Source organism: Brachycentrus maculatus, unplaced genomic scaffold, assembly GCF_059751285.1.
Source record: "Brachycentrus maculatus isolate JH-2025_06_01 unplaced genomic scaffold, ASM5975128v1 h1tg000987l, whole genome shotgun sequence".
In the NCBI taxonomy this organism is placed as follows: domain Eukaryota; kingdom Metazoa; phylum Arthropoda; class Insecta; order Trichoptera; family Brachycentridae; genus Brachycentrus; species Brachycentrus maculatus.
In genome coordinates, this window is record NW_028281705.1 from 178,819 (window position 1) to 197,500 (window position 18,682).

Genomic DNA, 18,682 nt, shown 5'->3' on the forward strand with positions numbered 1-18,682 from the left:
CGTGTTCGACCTCGGCTCAGCCGCACATGTATTACATTTTATTTGAGTCGTGGATGAACTCTGAATAAAACATTTAAATAATAAAACTGGTGTTTTTTTTAAATATTAAAAAAAACAAACCCCAGCATTAAGTGGTAATCTATCGGTAAGAAGCACAGCATCGACAGCAGCTTTCTGATCTACTTTTCAAATGGATCATTCTAGCTCCAACATTTACCCCTCCCTTCCCGTGTTGTGTACCTAGTACACATTGCTTCTAACAACCATAATATCTCTATAAATACAGTAAATACAAGGCTGAGATTTTAGGTATTCCATCATAACATATTTACGCATTCATTTAAAAACAAATAATATTAATAATCATCAGAATTTATCGGGTACATCTGAAGTATTATATATAAACAGCGCGTGAAGAGTGTGCAGGAACCGCGACACTATATTCGCATCTCGCCTTTGCATACTTGCACTGTGCAAGCGTGGGGAACTCGAAGCTCATCGTTCTCTCGCTAGCTAGCGGGCAGAGCGGCAGTAGCTTTTGAGATTCCGACGAGAGTGGACCTATGCTTGTTCCATGAGCGTTGCCAGATAGTTTTTTTAATCCAATAAAATAATAAAGGTTAAAATCAGCACGGGTGTGCCAGCACACATACAGGGTGGCGCAAAATTAACCACCCTATCGGAAGATGTTATAATTTTTGCAAGTTGCGTCATACGTCAATCATATTTGACATTTGTGACCTAGACAGCTGCAGTATACAAACAAATTGATCAACACTAGTGGAAGCTACTTGACAGGAAAAATTGTTATGATCCAAATAAAGATTTTGATTATTCGATTTTGTTTTTTTACTTGAAAAAAAGGTAATACAAAAAATTCGTGTGATTAATTTTGCGCTACCTTGAATCTGTTTATATACTGCAACTGTCTAGTTTACAAACGCCAAATATGATTGTCGTACAACGCCGTTTGCCAAAATTTTAACATCTTCCGATATGGTGATTAATTTTGCGCCACCTTTATTAAAGTCGCTGTTTGAACATTGATAACACATTTATCATTTAATGACAAGAGATTATTTTTATAATGGAACCAGATTAGGAAATATCGTTTGGAAAAATCAACACGTAGGACTAGAGCAAATTCCATTTAAAAATGGCTGCCCCATCACCTGATGTCAACTGATAACGTCACGATAAGAGCGCGTATTACCCTTTGCCTACCGACACTTTTGGAGTCAAAAACTAAGGACAAAGAATAATATGCTTTTCCAAAATACATCACCATTATTGTCCATGTTCCCATTTAACTAAGCCCCGCCCCTTCTAGTTATAACCCCGCCCACCCCACGTGTATAACTGAACATTTTTCTGTTCGTTAGTTTTTGTAACCATCTGTTGATGAAAACATCTGTTTTTTTTATACCAGTCGTGTGTAATGCAACAATACTCAATTAAGGGTATTATACAAGTGTTTGATTTAAAATATAAATACAACACTACGTCATTCATTTACTTAAACTTTACGAACTGAAAAGAAATAAGTACATTGGCGGGCTTATTGCTGAACAGAAATATCTTTCAACCAACCAAACACAAACAAACAAACAAATGAATTGATACAAGTATGCAAAGATACAAATAATTTGTTTATTACTCGCACCCCTACTCTATTTCTTTCAACACCGAATGCCGTCAATTAGGTCGGAGTTGTTTGTGCAGTGCTTGTTAGTAGCGTTTACTTGTTAGCGATTCTGTATAACAATGCATACATTTAGCTAACCAAACTCCGAGAGATGTTTAGGCGAACATAAAATAATGGCACAGGTGAGCATAATTATCCGACAAACATTTCACTTTTGAATTATTTAAGCTTATTTTATTATTTTCAGCATGGTGACCCCAACAGTCCCGGTAGCCAAGGGGTTGACATTTTAAAAATACAGCGTGTTTCGCCCAACATAAAAATATATTACATTTTTGTTTTATATTTATTTTTTATTACACTCAACACAGACGAAGAAGAATATGGAAGCCTGGGCATTTACAGGGCTTACGACCGGCATCGTATTATTTCAAATGACACTATTAATTAAGAATAAACTTTTATTGTCGTTTTATAACGTGGTAATATTTTTCTTTGTAAATTGGGTGTAAATAATATGTAAAGTGGGTGTATAATAATAAAAAAAAAACAATGTGTTGCTTTGTAATTAAAGTTAATAATTAAAGTTTATTCGTAATTTATCTTTATAATATTTTTCTATCTATCTATCTGATTCTGAAAGTTCAGAATATTTTATTTTTTCTATCTGATGTCTTTTGTTTTATTCAGTGCGACGCATGCGACATCTGGTGGTAGATCTGTTTTATATAGGTATTATATGTAAGTACTTAATAAAATGTATAGGTAGGTACCCAGGTATTTTAACACACATATATATATATATATATATATATATATATATATATATATATATATATATATATATATATATATATATATATATATATATATATATATATATATATATATATATATATATATATATACATATATGTATATATATATAATATATATATTTAGGTATATAGGTAGGTACAACATATGGCGCCTCAGCAGTAATTATTTCAAATGACACTAATAAAAACGTTCCAATATTACGAGTATGTTATCCAGATTGTCTGTCGAAAAAACACCGTTTGTGCTTTTTCGCACCGAACTAATTACTCGTAAACGAAACATTTTTTTTTATTGAGCGTGCTGCACCGTACACGTGATAGAAGTGAAACTTCATAAAAAAAAATAAAGAATAAGATAAATTTATTATCCTGTTTATTTCATATTTACTAGGTCATTTAGTGGCGCTTCAATTAGTAATACAGATATTAATGGTTTGTGATACCAAAATATGAGATATATGTCCGTGATTCGATCTTTATATGTCCGTATAAATCAAACAATCACAGGACACGCACATAAATACTACTTACACAACCTCAGCCGAGCTACGTCGACCACATTTGCTCCACTCCCGTGGCGTCGGAATGTATAGTTCTCTTTTTCCTTCTCTCTACTTTATCTTTTTTCTCTCTCATGTAACGTAATGTGCCTACTATACTTCACATTTCACTTTTAATTATCGTTCATTGAATCGCTGCCTAAGAAGTTTCACTTACAAAAATACGGTTATTTATTTATTTTTAGAAAATGGAGTTCACCGACCAATGGTAGTAGACAATTTGACCTTATTTTATTAAACAATAAATTCTCAATTTTTTCAAAATTTTGTTACATACCCATGTATAGTTAAAATAGTGTTACTCGTGTAACATTCACCATTCCACCCGTGATTGACAACCACACTACTCAAATTCTTGGAACTTCTATTTTATTGATTAATTTTGAAGCAAACTGTTTGATTTTTTAAAAATTAACTTGAATTTCACTGGAAACATCTACGGTGAGATGAGAGAAGCTTTTTATTAAGCAGAAACTCTTTCATCTGTATGTGAGGTCCGAATCCTGGATTATATTTACTTACCCGAGAAACGCTAGAAAATGCCCTTTTCATTTTTAGCTCAAAATTTTACCAGTTATTTTATTCGCAACAGTGTGTCCAAATTCTTCTTCTCAAATCTAGATTATCTCTGCTAAGGAGTTATTTTATTAATTTTTGCCAAAAACATATTTGTGAACAAATATTTGAACACCCTAAATGTTGTAAAAATATATTATTTATAAATAGATTATGCATTAATGACGTTAAGTGCTGATTGATTGATTACTCTTCTTTTCCAAGATTAGTATCAAATTCTTATTCACTATCTTATCTTCGCATTAATTTATTAAACCTTTAAAAAAACAAGTTTATCTTAATCTTTCGAATTATTCTGCTGTAAAGTGATAAGACGCTATCTGGACTAACGCGCAATACCTTACCGACCGTCTGCACCAATTCCAGAACCGCAGCGCTCACTTTATTCCCAATTTTCTACAATGCCCTTCACCATTCCTGCGCTCCTTGCAGAACCCCCGTACCTTCCCGATCATGGTCTATCCGCTTCCCGTATATAATATGTGACTCGGCTGGCGGCGAGTTGCGAGCTGCGTACTACGATTTTCATACAATAATGTATGAATCGAGGTCTTTTGGTACCCCGCTTCGGATCAAGTGTGATTTTGGATGATCAGTACGGGAAAGGTTAATAGGTCGACAGTGATGTAAGTAAACCTTCTTTTTGGAAGGAAACGTTTCCCAGGATGTAAATATCGGGAATGATCGCCTGGAGCACAAACTGTGACGTAATATTTGGGTTTGGTAGTAGACTCCCATCTCCCGCGGCCTGAGCATGTGCCGACAATTATGTAAAAAGAGTTGACCCGATAACAGGAATACCGTTTGCGGGGGTCCCTCGTTCTAGATGCTCCGACCCATTTATTTAGGGACGATACATTCCCTCCTGTTATACCTTTGCTGTGTCTGAGCTCTCCAAACAAAGGAGAGAATTTCTGTGGGTCAAGTCGCAACGAACGGAGCCACAAGAGAACACCACTCTCGTAAAAAATATTTATTTCACCACTCATATAACGCCTTTCTACATTCTCCCTATGCATGAGATCACGCTGATCGTAATTGATATCATCTCCAAGTCGCAGTCACACTGAACCGATTATCAGCGGAGAAATTCGCCAACACGTAATAAAATACGCGCGTAGCCGATATGGACTATTGAGCCCGAAATGAGCCTACACCCAATGTAACTGGCTGCCTCTTGTCGACAAAATATTCAATTTTTATTTTTACTAATAAAGTGTGGTATTCGGGGTGACCAGATGAGGTGAGCTAGCGTCTATCGTATATTTTACTCCATTCTTGATTCTTACTCCCTTTAATAGTACTCTCACGTTTTTCTTTCCCCAACACCGTCTCAATATAAGCGATTCTAATTATTCTCCGGGAATCTTATGTATGTACTTTTGAGCATGTGAAATGTTATTTTATTTCTCAAATAGTATGTATAACATTTAAAGAAACATCATCCGCCACACATTTATGTGCCTGCTAACCATTTATTTTTCACGACGATGGAAAGCCATCTCTCGACAGTAAACTTCAAACTGACTGGCAAGTTTTAGAGACTGAACTAGGCGTAGTGAGTATTGTAAAAGCGCTCACTCAGAATGCCAGTGCAAGGAGACTATACAGCCGACTCTCTGTAATGCTGCCCGCGTAGGTGTGGAATACGAATTCTCGGAATCTTCTACATTTGTAGGTGAGTATAACGTGACGCCACTGTCCGAGTTTGCTGTAACATCATCGGCAGCTACCAGGAGAATATTAGTCCGCTAAAGAATTGTGAATGCGCATTTGGTTGGATATTTGGGTTTCCGGTGTCGTCCGGCCCTGTCTTAGTCAGGGAGATAGCATTCTCCGAGATAACGCGTCGAGTATAAAATACCACTTTGGGCGTTATTCGCTCATAGCAGGACCACCAGGACCACCAAGACCGCCAGGACCACTAGACCCACAACCACAAAACGGTAAGTCAATATTCTGCCTGTGCTACCTATTACAATATCTATTTGTACCTATTGTTCGAGAACATCCGAAGAGTTTGATTCTGGATTCAGATAAAACATGATCTCCTTATTACGAATTACAGAAATTAAAGGAAAATTTAAGTGAATTTTAATGTTTTGGGGTCATCTCTTTATCGTTTCTGAATAAATTCACATCCATTTTAGGGCCTAGTTTTTTTTTCAATATGGAGTTATTTGGATTTTTTTCTCTATTTGTATTTTGTTACTAATGTATGTTGAACTTTATGATAGAATGGCTGTATTATATTATAATTAAATGATATTATTTCACAGATGTCCGGAAAAGATTTACTGAACGCAGCAGAAAAGGGAGACGTGGCGAAGGTCAACACTCTCCTTAAACAACATAATATAAACGTAAACTGCACAGATTGGGATGGTAAGATATTCCAAGATTATTGAACTAGTTAACCGAGGAATGTAGCAATAAAAGGTGATGTTAGTAAAGCGATATGATATACAAGTGGGCGAATATTACTGTCTACCTTTGAGAATAGATTCAATTGTTCTTTAGTAGAATCCATATTAAGATATGGAATAAAGTCTTGGGGACATTCGACGAAAACAAATTTAAAAATGGTTCAAAATCTGCAATATTCCATAGTCAAAAAAATTGTGCCCAGTCATATATATAAGCAAAGGGACAATCCACCTTGAAATATAAACATTCAAAATTACTGCCGGTACGTGGAATATTGTGGATGAGTATCATCGTTGAACAACAAACTAGACAAAAATATCGAAATCCTTTAGTACACAACCATGTTACACGATTTACACACGACGAAGGTTTGATAGTTCCAAGAATTAACCCGTAAGCTGCGGATCGCATCTATTGTCGTTTTTTATAAAGGTACCGTTGACTGCAGATCGCATGCATAGTCGTTTTTCAACTTTACGTACTTATATCAACACCTATGGATAATTTTTTGCACTTAAATTTGGTTTGAGGCATAGATGAATTAGTTCTCTTTGATTTATTGTCATAAAATATCAAAATTATTTTTATTTAGTGTCAACTTTATCGTGAATACTTCCGGTCGGCTCGTGCTCGGCGCGTGGTCTCAGTATCGTTCAGTATGTTCAATCAGTTTAGGCGATCTAAATTATCATAAACTTTTTTCATAATTATTATATTTATTAACTGTGTGGAACGAGAAGGGTATTATAATTAACTAACAAGTGATTGTATAACACGGTGTTTTGTGATATTTTTGTACTATGTTTTATTTATTTACTATCGTGCAATGCTTCGAATACTGGAAGCATTTTTTTAATGTTAGAAGATGAGGTGATCAGCCCCGCGCTTCTTGTACCAGTCCAGGGTGATATTAAATAAATATGAGAGTGAAAATCACCAATACTTATTTTGAACCCCTGGGAACCGAACCCGAAACCTCCAGCAGGGTAGCCAAACGCGCTGACCACTACACTACGGAGGTGTACTTAACGAACTTTTCAATTTCATTTAAACAAAATAAGGGTTTATTTAATAATTTTATTTATTTTTTTAATTTTTGATATATACGGTACTATTGTACCATTTACATAATAAGAATGAAAGAATATATCAATTGGACGAATCGATTCATCAAGTTGTCTTCAACTACTTTCATGTTATAAAAAAAAAAAAATATATATATGCTATAAAAATAAAATATTATGCTGAAAGTAAACAAAAACATAAATAAACTAAGTTTTCAATCAAAACGTGACATTCTATGGGCTAGGAATAAGTCAGTTATTGCCGATTTACATTTATGAAGCGATATATTGTAGAAATGTATATTGGTGGCATATTCATTACTAGTATTTGGGAATCTTAGTATAGGAGTATTAAAGCGAGCTACCGTCCGAGCATTTGGACAGCAGAATAAAGTAGATGGTCTACTAGGCCGTGGCGGTACATAGAATGATATCAGTTTTGGCAATTCAGGGCTTTCGAAAATTGCTTTGATGATTGTATACAACGTTATAATATCTGAGTATAATATATGTATGTTGTAATAAATGTGTTCTTTGCGTGTTTTTTTAACGTTTTCCGTTTCGAAATTAACAAACATTCTTGCTGACGGGTAGAGAACTTATGCAGAATGAAAATCTTATTATTATATTATAATTCAGATCAATTTTTTCAAAACGTTAAAAAAATACTAAAAAAACCTATTGATGGATATATTTTATGAAATGATGTGAACAATAAGTATTAACTTATGCCCTTCGAGTATTTCGTACGAAAACGGCGCTATATAAATTATACAAGAAATAGATAATTAAATGTGAATAATTAAATGTAAACTATTGGTGACTAAAACATACTGGGGAGGTTACTGGGATAGGTAGTGGGGTCCTGCTACATGGCCTCGCGCTGGCCGTACACCCTGTATATACAGTACATCCTCCGTTACAGGGTGGACTGCACTACACCATGCAGCAAGGTGGGGCCACCTCCCGGTAGTACGGGCACTCCTGCAGGAGGGGGCTCCAGTAGATCTGCAAACTAAGCTCGGTAAGTGTAACTAGTAGTAGCAGTAGTAATATGGCCAACACACGCAATGTACATACAGGACACCATGGTATATAGGTTACATGAATCATTACTAACTAGCAGAAACGGAAATATACATTTATTTGCAAACGGCGCATTAGGACCTTTTATATATTAAATGTTAAAACAAGCACTGATTATTTGAACTACTTAGTTGCATTTTATAGTTGAAAAACACATAAAAAAGTGATTTTGTGACATTGTTACGGTCTGATTTTTGTACAAAAAATGAAAATTTTGAAAGAGAGAAATAAGACAATTGAATCGCAATGTGAATGTCTTTAAAAGTGCTTTGTAGTCCAATTTAAATTAATATTTATTTACTCAAATAAATATGAGTGTGAAAATCACCAATATTTATTTTGACCCCCCTGGGAATCGAACCCGGGTCCTCCAGCAGGGTAGCCAAACGCGCTGATCACTACACTGCGGAGGTGTACTTTGTGGACATTTCAATTATATTTGAACAAAATTAGGTTATATTTAATAATTTTATGTAATGATAAATGTGTTCATTGCGTGTTCTTTAAACGTTTTCCTACAAATGTTCCACCGTATATCTCAGTCATTGAACAGTATACACAAAGTACAATTTTTATTCCAGCAGGGTTTCAATCTGAAATTACAAACATTCTTGCTGACGAGGTAGAGACCTTATGCAGAGTGAATTTTTTTATTATATTAAAATTCAGATTCATTTTTTTCAAAACGTTAAAAAAAAACAGAAAAAAATAATTCATAAATAAATTTAATGAAATGATGTGAAGAATAAGTATTTACTTATGCCCTTCCAATGATTTCATATAAATTATCCACGAAATAGATACTTAAATGTAAACTATGTTTAAAGAAACTACTAGCTTTTTACCACTTGAGTTTTATTATAGACTACATGTTTCGGAAGTTAAACTTCCATCATTCAGGTCTGTATAGTAACTAAAATATAAAATATAAAATTGTTCTATAAATAAGGAATATAGAATACACCTTGTTCCATATAAAGGCCAAATTATGAATTATCTTGAAAATTTAGAAATCCGAAAAAACCTAAATTCTAATAATAATTTATTAAATAATATATTGTTTCAAAATTATTCACCTTTGCTTTCCATTTTTCCTTTGTTTTCATTCTCCGCCCCTTGACTAACCCCCTCCCCCTAATTTTCCCCTCTCCTTACTTATAGAACAATTTTATATTTTATATTTTAGTTCGGATGTCACATGTCTTACCACAAAGTTAATGCCGAAACAATAAATAAATAAATTGTAAACTATTGGTGACCATAACATGCTGGAAAGGTTACTGGGATAGGTAGTGGGGTCCTGCTACATGGCCTCGCGCTGGCCGTACACCCTGTATATACAGTACATCCTCCGTTACAGGGAGCACTGCACTACACCGTGCAGTATGGCGGGGCCACCTCCCGGTAGTACGGGCACTCCTGCAGGAGGGGGCTCCAGTAGATCTGCTAATTAAGCTCGGTAAGTGTAACTAGTAGTAGCAGTAGTAATATGCCCAACACACGCAATGTACATACAGGACACCATGGTATATAGGTTACATGAATCATCACTAACTAGCAGAAACGGAAATATACATTTATTTGCAAATATACTTTTATATATTAAATGCTAAAAAAGCACTGATTATTTGAGTTTACTAAAGACTAGAGTTTTTTTTATCTTTAATGAATTTATTTTTTATTTTTTACCTTGTTACAAAAAAAAACCAAAAAACATTATTATTTCAAAGTCGATCCGGAGACGTAGGATGATTCCGATGTGTATAAAATATTATATATGTGGTAAATATTATATATGTGGTAAGTTAACTTTTTTAAGTTAGTTATATGTGGTAAAAACATCATTTGGCACTTTTTTGCATCGCACGGCCAACCCCAAGGTAGACGAGTCGCGTTCAGACCACCATAGAGATGGATTCACAGCTGGGAATCTACTTCGCTGGAGGCTAATCCCTCTTAAAAACAGGCCACGAGGCCTACACCATGAAGGGGTATAAATGCACATACGTAAAGTGATCACTTAAGTCAGCCAAATGCCAGGTCGTAAGCCCTGGGATGCTCAGATATACGCCTTATTTCGTATAAAACGACAGATGCCATGTCATAAGATAAGACATTTATCATGTTTATTGGTATCATCCATACGGTGAATAATCCAGTAACTGTCACAGTTTCTAAATTAAATAGGAATTTAAAAAACGTTAAAAATGAAATTAACTAAGCATTTTCTAATATTAACAGTCTCCCGAATTATTTTATTATTATATATATTCACGAAGTCCAATTATAAGATAAAATGATTCATTAGAATCCGAAACATACTAACCATCGACAACCTGAAGAGAGTTTACTACGCTATCGCTCACTCACTACTGCAGTATGGCATTATTGCATGGGGAGGCTCGTACAACAACATACTGAACTCAGTGAAAATAGTACAGAAAACCATAATTGAAGTCATCTTGAAAAAAAAAAAAATATTTCCAAAAAAATTAGTCCCAAATATAGAATCCATTTATAAAAAAACCGCAGTTTTTCAAATACTAAAGGGTGACAACTATTTAAATCTAACAAAAAATTTATCATCGAGATTCTCAAACGATTTTTCTACTCCAAAATGCAACACCAAGCAATTTCAGCAAAACTTCAAATATTTGGCAATCAAACATTTCAATAAACTCCCTAAAGAAATAAAAAAATAGATGATATAAAAATCCTTAAGAAAAAAATTAAAGCTCTATACATTTAAATCTTTAAAAAAAAACTATAAAAAAAACTATTATATCTTTTATTATATAACATTAAACCACGAGTGTAAGTCCCTCTCCAAGCACAAGAGCGCAGACTCTTTTATGGAGAGGCACAGCGAATCGAAATATAAAAGTTCTCCATATGTATAAATGATTCAAATGTATTATGTTATAAATAAAAATGTAAATATATTAAATGAATAAAAAAAAAAGATAAAATAATAAAAATGAAAAGGATATTTTCTGGCATTTCTCCTGTATGTAATTATAATCCAGGATTCGGACCTCACATACAAATACAAGAGTTTCTGCTCAGTAAAATAGCTTCTTCGTCATACCAATGGATGTCACTAGTGAAAATTCTAGTGATTATAAAGTGTTTAAAGTGTCTAAAGTGATCACTTAAACCTGCCTACGTCGGTCGAAGGCACCTTGAATACCCAGACTTTCATATTCTTCTTCATCTTTGTTGAGATGTAAAAAAATATTTTAATAAATAACTCCTATAAAAATATTTACATAAGTAAAGTAGGGTACATATAAGCCCTTCCAGTGATTTCGTACGAAAACGGCGCTATATAAATTATCCAAGAAGTAGATAATTAAATGTAAACTATTGGTGACTATAACACACTGGGGAGGTTACTGGGATAGGTAGTGGGGTCCTGCTACATGGCCTCGCGCTGGCCGTACACCCTGTATATACAGTACATCCTCCGTTACAGGGAGAACAGCACTACACCTGGCAGCACGGGAGGGCCACCTCCCGGTAGTACGGGCACTCCTGCAGGCAGAGGCTGCAGTAGATCTGCAAGATAATGATGGTAAGTGTAACTAGTAGTAGCAGTAGTAATATGCCCAACACACGCAATGTACATACAGGACACCATGGTTAGGATAGGCCGATGACATTTTTTGCGAATTCAACTATGAAAGCAGTCTAAAAAGTTGCATTTTGGATCGCACATAACGAGAAAAATATTTTTTTAAATATTCGATGCTACTTTTGGCCCTCAACCAGAGCTCAAAGTTTTCGGAAAAGCCATTTTTGCGCTTTATCAGCTGTCATTTCGTAATTTAGTAATAAAGACAGTCTAATTAAATGTTACGATATGTAATATACTTCACTTAATAAGCACATAATGGCAAAAGTTGCACTTTACGTTGTTATAAATAGGTAGCGTTGTTTTCGTAAGTCATTATATCCATCAGTATTCGGCCTCTAAGGAATTGGTTGCGCTGTCCGTAATTTTCTTTAGATCCCTTTACTTAAAAAACGAGTTAGAATTTTAAACATTTCATAATTTAGGTTAAAAATAATCTTAACGAACGATTTAAGTCATTTTTAATACAATATTACGTTAATTAAAACCGAATTGAGTTCATCTAAACCCTGTATAAGATAATACTAGATTTTGGTTTATAGCCACATTTATTTTGGAATTTTTCTCGAACCGGTTTCAAAAAGAACTTTGTTATCTTCAGGGATAGACATGTACATATATATTCCAGAAGACAACGAGGTTTTTGTCGAAACCAGTTGGAGAAAAGTACCACTAATGGATGTGGTTAAAAACAAAGTTCTAGTTTTATTTTATAAAGTTTTATAAAACGTGCCACAAAATATCTGCCAAAAATATTCAAGAAATAAGCTAAACCCGCTACTAACAAAGACGTAGTAAAGAAGATTGTTAGAGGTCAGATCATAGAAACGATAGCAAAATGACGATAGGCACTATTGACTTAAAATAATCTTCAAAAATTCATAGAAAGAACAGCCAAACTTCAAAAACAAATCGAAAAACTATCGATTATCAAATAAAGGTTACAACTCCTTTGTCTAAAAGAAAATGGAATAAATATTTACAGGAAACTACAGAATCAGTGAGTTTAAAATCATTCCCTGAACCCTCATCGTCCAAAAGAAAAACTGTACAATTTCTGCTACAACAAGTGTGTGTAAACGATTTGGTTTTTCAGACCTATGAGTTGCAACTTTGACTTCAGTTGTTGTAAAAGACTACAAGCGATACTACACCAACATTTGGAACTGGCAAATATATTTCAGATTCAATCGTCAATGATTTTTGAGCAGCAGTTTGGAGCTTGAAAATATTCAATGCCTAAGTATTTAATACTGAAAACATGGAGCAATTCAACGTTCAGAATAAGTATTGAATATACCATTACAGTGGTTTATTTATATTTTACCTACATTCTAATGCATTGCCATTTTGACATTATTTACCCATGATGGTCCCACATCTGGTCTTAGGGGAAATTCTAATCCAACTGGAAAAGCCTTAAGTTTTGTGAATGATTATCGATTATAGATTTTTTACTGTACATGTAAACCGCTATGTTTATATATATAGATATATATATATATATATATATATATATATATATATATATATATATATATATATATGTATATAAATATGTATATATATATATATATATATATATATATATATATATATATATATATATATATATATATATATATATATATATATATATATATATATATATGCATATATATATGCATATAGTCACTATATCTATTCCCAATAGCTTACTAAAGTAGGGCACCGTAACAAAATACTAAACTTGTAAGTGCGTGAAAAAGATTGAGAACCCCTGGTGTATAGGTTACATCAATCATCACCAACTAGCAGAAACGGAAATATAGATTTATTTGCAAATGGTGCATAAAGACTTTTTATATATTATATATCAAAGGTCTATATATTAAAATCAAGCACTGATTATTTGAATCTACTAAGTTGCATTTTACAGTTGAAAAACAAATAAAAAAGTCATTTTGTGACAATCGTTTCGCCTAGTTATGTCATTTTCAAACGAATTTAATTCGTTATTACCGGTTTCGGAATAATCATACCATCATCAGGATTTAAATTAAATTGTCACCGACTGACTTTTGTACAAAAATGAAAATTTTGAAAGAGAGAAATAAAACAATTGAATCACAATGGGAATATTTTTAAAAGTGCTTTGAAGTCCAATTAAGTTTGGTATTTATTATATTTTAATCTCCCGCGCAGATATATCGGCCGACCTCGTGACGCAGACAGATGAGTTCACAACAGCCATCTATGTCGGATCGAGGAAATTTTTTTTCACACACAACTTCACACACAAGAAACACGTCTAGACTTGTAATTTCTTTCCTCATATTAGCTTTGTTGCGTAGCGGATAGGTGTGGATATAGTGAAAACATTCACGGATGGGAACATTGGTACACGAGTATAATAATCCAACATAAAAATCCAGTTTCCGGTAAGCGCTGGTTCAAAATGCCCGAATAATGCACATTGTTCATATTACCCCCATTATGTTATGTATGTACTTACACGATTCAATGTCTGCCAGTGAACAAGTCATTTCTGTCTTTCTACCTTCATTCCGCACCAAGATGCCGAGGGTGTCCAGGCTTAATGTACAAGCTCCGCTCTTGTGAAACTATTTTATAATTTTCAATGTTTTTAGGTGATACACCACTCGACCTGGCTAAAAGATATGGTGGCAAGGAAGTAGTAGCTTGTCTGGAGTTGGAAATAGGCAGTAAGTATAAGCCAGTAAATGTATTCACAACCAGCGGAATGTAAACATTTCCTACCAACTATACACTTTCACATAAGTATACCCACAACAAGTACCTACTTGAATCTAGACTAATATATTTACTAGTAGATGTGTGCCGGCTACAAAATAAAACATAAGAAGTAAATACCGTTCCCGAAAATGAGGCGACGTTTTACAGGAAATAAGTAGAGGACTCTTCCTAATACCTGCTGGACTGAACGTGTTATGGATATACCTAATGTTGTATCGTGCAAAGAATGTGTAATGTAGTTCTGTGGACATGTGGAATCTTGTGCTATTCTTTTTCTTCTTCCAACCCTTATCCGCACACCAATGGTGCATAGGGCACTGCATCAAACACTTGATCAGCGTTGTTTACACATGAAGGAAAAGTGATTAGCCCACCGCTTCAGGCACCTCCTGGGTAATATTGAATAAATATTAGAATGAAAAAATCACTTAAATTTATTTAACTGGGAGTCGAACTCGGGACCTCCAAAACGGTAGCTAACCGTGCTGACCATTGCACTACGGAGGCAGAGTATAGTTTTATAGGAATGTAAAATCTAGTTCTATAAGAATGGAAAATCTAGTGCTATTCTTCTTCTTCTTCCGACCTGTTGAAATGAATGTAGAAAGTTGAGACGTAAAAATGTGCAGAGTTTGAGCTTCGATCCAACGTATGTTCCATATTTCTCATTTCCATCTTCTCTTCCTTACGTACAGACTTCTCTGCAAACTGCGAACAGGAGGCTCGGCTGGCGATCCCACTATACCGACTTACTATTTGTTCCTCAGAACGGGAGGTGTTGCAACACACTGCACCATGGGAGAAGAAAGTTAAGGAGCTGGAGGACGCCCTAACTGCCCTAGCCGCTCCCAGTAGCTCCACTCTGTCCCTGGAAAGGGTGCAAGCTGAACACGCCGAAACTCTGCAGCAACACCGCCAAGACACGGGTACTGATTCAGAATCTTCATGAATAAATTGACTTATACGAAGACAGCTTTCCAACTTGCAGACGAGAGATGAAAAGTGACTTACTGTTTGATCCTCAGAACGCAAGACGACCGAGTTGGAGCAGAAAGTTAAGGAGCTGGAGGACGCCCTGACTGCCCTAGCCACTCCCAGTAGCTCCACTCTGTCCCTGGAAAGGGTGCAAGCTGAACACGCCGAAACTCTGCAGCAACACCGCCAAGACACGGGTACTGATTCAGAATCTTCATAAATAAATTGACTTATACGAAGACAGCTTTCCAACTTTTCCAAAGAGAGATGAAAAGTGACTTACTGTTTGATCCTCAGAACGCAAGACGACCGAGTTGGAGCAGAAAGTTAAGGACCTGGAGAACGCCCTGACTGCCCGAGCAGGCCCCGCCCCGTCCCTGGAAACCCTGCAGCAACACCGCCAAGACACGGGTACTGAGTCTTGTTGTTAAGTGCGAGAAACTAAATCATCACTATTACAAACATGATGGACAAATATCATACTCTACATCGGATTCAATGAATAGATTTTACCACAAAGTGACTGCCGAATCAATTAATGAAATCCTTCAATATTGATAAAGACATAAGTTGTAGAAAGGAGAGTAAATGGTGCCCTGAATTCAGTATTATCAAATAAAACCCCATCAGGGAAAGCTAAGCAGCACTGTCCCGGTAATGTATGGAAGTGGAGCATAGAAGGATGAGAGAAGACTGAATGCAGTCGGAATGTGATCTCTCGTTAGACACGAGGAATGGGTGCAAGGCTGAGATAAGCATTACCCAGCCAACTAAGGAAGGTGTGTCGAGATGGTTTGGGCATGTGAATCAAGTGAGAGTGGGAGAACAGTTAATCATATATATGTGCAAATGTGGTCAGGTCAGGAGTCGGAATAATAAGCGGGTAGGTACGTATGAGGAGATGCATGAATGCGGAACATGCGAAGATTGTTTGCCAAGACAGAAGATGTGGGGTTCTATTCTGTCTGCCTACCGCCGCTAGGAGGCGGCGTGATGGTTAGTTAGTTTTCTACGATAATTTTCAAAATGATACATTTTCACTTGTGATGTGATCAACTTAGTTTGACCTGTCCGGGAGTACGTTTCTGCGGACAAAACTGTATCTGTGGAGTCAGTTTTTTTGGTATTTTTTATTTACTTTTTATAATTTTATATCACAGTGGGGACATTTACCTACGCCTTGAGGTTTTACTGTAACAAGTTACTTACTTCAATAAATCTGTTAATCTCCCCAGGTGGAGCATATGGACACCGCAAGGCGCCCCCGAAGAAGGAGACAACTGGACAACAGGCCCTGACGACGAGCAGCCGCCATTCTGTCCCAACTTCTCCTAATAGGGCAACAGGAAAAGGGGGAGGTAAAGGTAAACAACCATCACGCTGCTTCTCCGCCGGGTAGGCAGAGAGAATAACACGCCTCATCAAGCTCAAGCACTGTTATATTGATCGTTAATCACAAGAAGGTGGTAAGGTGATCAGCCCCGCGCTTCAGTCCTAGGGATATTAAGTGGACCATTACTCTTGTCTGTTGTGTCCCTTCGGGAATCGAACCCGTAACCTCTAATGGGGTAGCCAAGACGCGCTACGGAAGAGGATAAAAAATTATGAAATCCACCAGAAGTCTTTTTGATTAATATTGAAAGCATTAACTTTGTGGATCATATTGATATATTATTTCGAGAAATAAAAATACTTTGTGTTCTGATCCATTCACATTTTCATTAACCAACTAGTTTCAGCAACAACCTGTTGCCCTGCCTGTTTCATTTATTACTGAAACCCTGAAGAGGGCAACAGGTTGTTGCCGAAACTAGTTGGTTAATAAAAATGTGAGTGGATCAGAACACAAAGTATTTCTATTTCTCGAAATTATTATTCCATCGGATGGTATTCCATCGGAAGTCGTTTATTTATCATAGATAGAATGGACAATGTCACGCCGCTATCACTGGAACCAGCCGGTGTAAATGTGAGCCCTGTAGTACTCGGACTTCCATATTAGCATCTCGGTAGAATCTTATCGTGACCCGAGTGGATGATGATATCTCTAGTCAAGTTAGCAATAAAACAACACTCGGTTTCTTACTATATAGTATACATAATGTACATAGAACTAAAAGATCCATAACGCAGTAACACATCAAACAAAATGTAACATACCTACTCGTATACCTCTTTCGGTCGAAGGAACATTGATGATTATGCACTCAAGTTGTACAACCTGCTTCCACTATCTCTAAAGTCACTAAACCCTCCAAACTACTACTCATGAGTTGACAATGGAAGTGGGCAGATAGAAATAGATCGCATCATTCGGCCATGGCGTATTTGATTGTATGCACAATTTTCTCACATAACATTTTTTTAAAATAAATTTAGTATGTTGCAATGTTTTATGTGAAACTTTGTATGATGAAATAAATAGTAAAATCTCTAGCCAAAGTGATTAAAAAGGGCTATCACACGGAGTAGAGAAAGAATAACATATGGAGAGACCGTTTCAAAAGGTTGGATCAATCACGGAGCCCATGCATTGCGGATAACGAGATGCCACCGGGTCACCCCCTTCCCGGAACACCTCCAGAGAGATGGAAGGATAGCTGGGCGCCAACGTCTCAGGAGGAGTCACGTTCCTGAACAAAGTGGATCTTCTGATCTAATACTAGAAACGGATGAAGGTTTTATATGTATATTCTCTTTAGCAGGTATTTCTCCGCTGATGGTAGCTGCCAAAGAGGGAAACTTGGATGCAGTCAACATATTATTGGCAGCGGGGGCACTCGTGGACCAAGCAGACGCAAAGGGTAACCTATACTTTTATCAACTGATGTATGTCCTCGGTTATAGCTCCGACTGCAGTGTTGTATGTCTTCGGCTACTAGTGTGAGTGCACTGTTACACATCCCCGGATGCAGGTCCGAGTGCCTGGTGTATCCTCAGCTTACACATCTGACTGCACTGATGTATGCCTCGGTTACAGGTCGCACAGCCCTGGTTTATGCGGTCCAAGGGGGTCACCTGGATGTGATGAAGGTCCTGATAGAAGCAGGAGCAAAATTGAATCAGAAGGGTAATTATTATTTTTGTTATCTTTATTTTCAATTCTTTTGCATTACACAAACGTGACATAAATTCAAATA

At 35.9% G+C, this 18,682-nt stretch overlaps 1 protein-coding gene and 1 long non-coding RNA gene across 2 annotated transcripts in view; both read left to right on the forward strand.

The window, feature by feature from the left end:
• The first annotated feature begins 5,877 nt into the window (after positions 1-5,877).
• LOC148299711 (uncharacterized) lies at positions 5,878-9,636 on the forward strand. The gene is made up of 3 exons (XR_015839045.1): positions 5,878-5,984; positions 8,016-8,114; positions 9,537-9,636. It is a non-coding gene; the product is annotated as an uncharacterized LOC148299711 (long non-coding RNA).
• A 5,525-nt stretch (positions 9,637-15,161) lies between these two features.
• LOC148299712 (uncharacterized) overlaps positions 15,162-18,682 on the forward strand; it is a 3,975-nt gene continuing 454 nt past the window's right edge. The window contains exons 1-7 of the mRNA XM_088275771.1: positions 15,162-15,174; positions 15,335-15,493; positions 15,593-15,739; positions 15,840-15,953; positions 16,778-16,906; positions 18,245-18,346; positions 18,523-18,612. Coding sequence (XP_088131897.1) covers positions 15,162-15,174; positions 15,335-15,493; positions 15,593-15,739; positions 15,840-15,953; positions 16,778-16,906; positions 18,245-18,346; positions 18,523-18,612 — 754 coding nt within the window. The remainder of the gene's footprint in view (positions 15,175-15,334; positions 15,494-15,592; positions 15,740-15,839; positions 15,954-16,777; positions 16,907-18,244; positions 18,347-18,522; positions 18,613-18,682) is intronic.